This window comes from Otolemur garnettii, unplaced genomic scaffold (genome assembly GCF_000181295.1).
Source record: "Otolemur garnettii isolate 467f Iridium unplaced genomic scaffold, OtoGar3 scaffold01053, whole genome shotgun sequence".
In the NCBI taxonomy this organism is placed as follows: Eukaryota; Metazoa; Chordata; class Mammalia; order Primates; family Galagidae; genus Otolemur; species Otolemur garnettii.
The window spans coordinates 1-4,203 of record NW_003853448.1 but is presented as its reverse complement, the minus strand read 5'-3'; the positions used below and the strand labels follow the sequence as shown (position 1 = coordinate 4,203).

At 49.9% G+C, this 4,203-nt stretch overlaps 1 protein-coding gene across 3 annotated transcripts; it reads left to right on the top strand.

The window, feature by feature from the left end:
• Positions 1-681: 681 nt before the first annotated feature.
• LOC100943435 (protein ARMCX6-like) lies at positions 682-3,557 on the top strand. 3 transcript variants are annotated; one of them, XM_012814046.2, is made up of 4 exons: positions 682-815; positions 1,123-1,216; positions 1,575-1,675; positions 1,940-3,557. In XM_012814046.2, the coding sequence occupies exon 4, from the start codon at positions 2,087-2,089 to the stop codon at positions 2,984-2,986; it is 900 nt and encodes a 299-aa protein (XP_012669500.1). In that variant the 5' UTR covers positions 682-815; positions 1,123-1,216; positions 1,575-1,675; positions 1,940-2,086; the 3' UTR covers positions 2,987-3,557. The 3 variants fall into 3 exon arrangements, with proteins under 3 accessions (XP_012669500.1, XP_023364934.1, XP_023364935.1); XM_023509166.1 differs by having other exon boundaries at positions 1,123-1,204; positions 1,575-3,557; XM_023509167.1 differs by lacking the exon at positions 1,575-1,675.
• Positions 3,558-4,203: the final 646 nt, after the last annotated feature.

Below are 4,203 nucleotides of genomic sequence, written 5' to 3'. Positions count from 1 at the left end.
TCATTTAGCCATCAATTTACAAATCATATTGGAAGCACACTGGTTCTGTTTGTAAGGATATATTTTTAAATTTTAGTAGACTGCCTGAAAGCTATTTCCTGTGCAGTCAGAAACAAATATTTTCCATGTAAATCATATTAACTTCAAGTCAATGAGCCCTCCCTATTAAGTGGGAAATTTTACTTATGTACACTTTTAAAAATAGATTTGAATTCTTTTTTTTCTCCAAGTGGAGATACCTTTATTGTACCATCTGATTATAAAAGAGTGCAGCTCACAAAAACAAAAAGGGAAAAAATAGAGCATAAATATATCAAAAACATTAATAAAAATCTCACTACTATCTGGGCATCCTTTTCTGCTCCTCCCCAATTTTTGGTGCAGAGACTGAATATGTAAAGTGGTAGAAATTAAGGAAAGGCATGCAGGAGTTTCAGAGCCAAGGAAAGGATGGGGAAATTCCCTAAGAAGCGTAAGTGAAAGACAGACCCAGCAAAAGACGCTGCCCCTTCCTGTAATGAGAGAAAGTTAAATTCAAACAGGAGAGACAGGACCCCTTCTGGATTCCGGTATTGTTACGGAGGAAAAAGAGTGGCAGGGCCCAGTGTGATTGGGGGAGGTACGGGGCAGGCTGGCGCCTGCCGCACTGCTTGTGGGAGTGGAAATTGGGGGCCAGAGCTCACTGGTGACGTGGCCATCACGTGACCAAGAGCCGCCTAGAGCAGAAGTCCTGCTAGTCGTCTCGGTCTGGGTACCAACCCCCTATTACTCGGCAGGCGTGTGAAGGAAGAATGGAACTAGCTGGAACTGTGCAGGTCGGTGTGAGGGTGGGCGCCTTTTGCGAGGAGGTGGGAGTGGAAGAGGACCGAGAGTGCTGCCAGTCCAAGTTCGGGCTGATCGGGGCTGTATCGCTTTCTTGCCTACTTTCTAAATTCCGCCTCCGACCCCCAGCGCACCCTGTGCTCAAATTAGTAGAGAGAAGTGGCGGGCTTCGGGTGGGGGTGAGAGGAAAGTACGACGGTTCCAGAGACTAGGAGAAAAGAAGCATTCCTCAATCGGGGCATTTATATCTCGGTCCGTCCACCAAGCACTCCGTCCCCTCGGTCCCCTGACTGTTTGCAGGTTGGTAGGTCTGTTGGCCTGTAGGTCGCGGCGCAAGTCTCAGGGAGAGAAGGAGCAAACTGCCGTGGTTGGAACCGTGCAGGTCGGTGTGAAGGTGGGATTTTCCCGGGACCGTGGGTGGGGGTGGCGGAGAAGAGGGGCTGGGATCTGTACGGGCCGGGTCCGAGTCGCCCTCTCCTGGCCCCTTCTTTCTGCACACCCCCTCCCATTTCAGTGCAGGGAAAGGGGTGTGGCGGCTTTTGCTGGGGAAATGGCGGACGACAACGGGGGGTGGGGAGGGGGGCTGGGGAAACCCGCGTTAGGAAAGTCGGGACAGTGAAAAATCTTTTAAACTCAAGGGCCTAAAATTCAGAAACACGGATATTGGGACCTGTGCCCTCAGCGCTGATCTATGCACTCCACTTTCAGTTCTCTATTGCTGCCTACCTTCTTTGCGTTTGTCCTTCTGCCAGACTCTGTCCATCTGTCGCTTATGGAGGGAACACTGATAACAGAAGATAAAGGAAGAAGGAATTTACCTCACTGGAGAGATTGATAGGCGACTGCCCCTGAGGTGTGGTGAAAGAGGAGACTGTCTGAGGGATAGACTCTCCCACTGGACCTCCTGGTCATCATAGCACAGGCCCATCTCCCATCCTTCTCTGTGGTCCAGGGAAGAGAACTGGTGGATCCTGAGGGTAGATGGGGGGGAAACAGAAAAGAGCAAAGACCCAGTTTACTAATAATTCACTTTTCTCACCAAGCACTTAATTCCATTGTCTGGTGAGGCACAAACCCAGGACCACCCAAAGGCCTAATACTCTTTTTTCACCCACAGATTCATAACAAAACAGCTGCAGGAACCAAGAGAGGCTGAAGACTACTGCTTTCTCCATTACTTATCCTGGCCCTAAGAATTCTCTTCAGTCAGGGGGAGCAAGACCCTCTCCTGTAATCTCCTGTGGAAGCTGGCACGGACTTGACCATGGGCCGAGCTCGGGAAGTGGGTTGGGTGGCAGCAGGACTGATGATTGGGGCTGGTGCCTGCTACTGTGTTTACAAACTGACTATAGGAAGAGATGACAGTGACAAATTGGAGGAGGAGGAGGAAGAGGAATGGGAAAATGACGAGCTGGATGAGGAGGAGCCTGACATTTGGTTTGACTTAACAACTATAACTAGACCGTGGAGTGAGGATGGGGACTGGACAGAACCTGGGGCCCCAGGTGGCACTGAGGACAGGCCTTCAGGGGGGGGCAAGGCCAACCGAGCACACCCAATAAAACAGCGGCCCTTCCCCTACGAACACAAAAACACTTGGAGTGCTCAAAACTTTAAAAATGGCAGTTGCATTCTTGACCTCTCCAAGTCTCTTTTCATTCAGGGAAAAATGTTCTTTGCTGAGTCTAAGAATGTGTGTTTTTCATTTAGCCATGATATCAATAGTCCTTTGGCCAGTCTCTCAATGGTTGGAAACATGATCCCCACTCCTGACCCCACTGTTGGAGAGGCTTTGTGTGCCCCAGATAACTTGAATGCGAGTATTGAAAAGCAGGGCCAGATTAAGATGTACCTCATTGAAGTGTGTCGGGAGACTGTGTTACGTTGCTGCAACTCATTTCTGCAGCAGGCAGGATTAAATTTGTTAATAAGCATGACAGTTATTAATAACATGCTTGCCAAGTCCGTTTCAGACTTGAAGTTTCCTTTGATATCAGAGGAAAGTGGATGTGCTAAGGTTCAGCTTTTAAAACCACTGATGGGTTTGTCTGAAAAGCCAGTCTTGGCAGGGGAATTGCTCAGTGCCCAGATGCTATTGTCATCTGTGACCCTCTTTATCAGAAATGGAAACAGAGAGATGCCCGTGGAAACCCTTGCCCTGTAAATGGCCATCTGGAACACAATGGGACTGAATCGGCTCCGAACCCACTTGGCCTGCAGATGTCAAAGAATCTGCGGAGAGTGCTAGGGAAGATCCACCCTTAGCGATCACCACATCACTGGGTGAAAGTGCCAGTGCTAAATGGAGGACCACACTCCTTTCTATTGGCCAGGCAGGGGCTCCCACAGAGCTTTGAGTAATTCCTTGGTTTTGCAGTCTGCAGGCAAAGTGCAATGTAAATTACTCCCTGAAAGCCTCCTTCATGTGGTAAAGGGATCACTCTGGCTGCCTGCTGTGAATAAAGAACACCAAATCTTATGTTACCTGTGGTGGGGGTAGTCTCCCTCTCTGAGCAGGACCACGTCAGAGCTTGGGCTGAAAATGCATTTGTTACAGCTTAGGTTGACTTATTTTTCATCTACTCTCTTCTACACGAGCTGAGGGATGGGGAACCTATTCATCAAAAAAAGGGCACTCCCATTCTATCTGTTGTACTGACTTCACCTCTTCCACCCCAGTCCACATCTGTGTGTACCATCAATAAAGTTGTGTGCTTCGACTGGCAAAAAAGAGACCTAATCCTTGTCCTCGAGTATATAATCCGCATGAAGAGAAAACGAAAACCCGCATGATGAGTGCCAGCAGACTGGGGCATCTGCTCCCTGCCACAGGCACACTTCCCAGGGCTGACAGCAGGCAAGGGGACCAGCAGGCTGCAGTGCTCAGAATGAGCCTCAGGAAGGGGCTGGAGGCAGGGCTGGGAGTTGGGATGGGGGCAGCTGATGGAATTAAGATGGAAGATGAGGGGGGTCAATGAGAAAACACCCCTGAAGCAGGCAGCAGAGTGCCTGCCACAGCAAAATCCCCCCATAAAGGTGTCTTTCCTTGACTGCCTTCCTAGAGAGGAAGGTCAGTATCCTTGGCCTTTGTCTGTTCATCCCATGGTGCGGGTGGGGGTCGAGGTAGGGTCAGCGGTGGTGGGGTGAGGGGTGCTCTGCCCCACACCCCCACATCCATGAGCATTTAATGAATAGCGATCCCAGTACGGGCTGCCCCTTGCCCAGTGCCTACCTTGTGTAGTTAGTTCTCTCTCTGCAAAGCTGCTGCTGAACTTGCTTACAGTCCTCCTCTCTTCCTCGGGATTGCAGGCACTACTCCCTGACAGAGTAAGAAGACTTGGCTGCTGCTTCCTCTGAGAAAACCGTCTTTTTTTACGTATG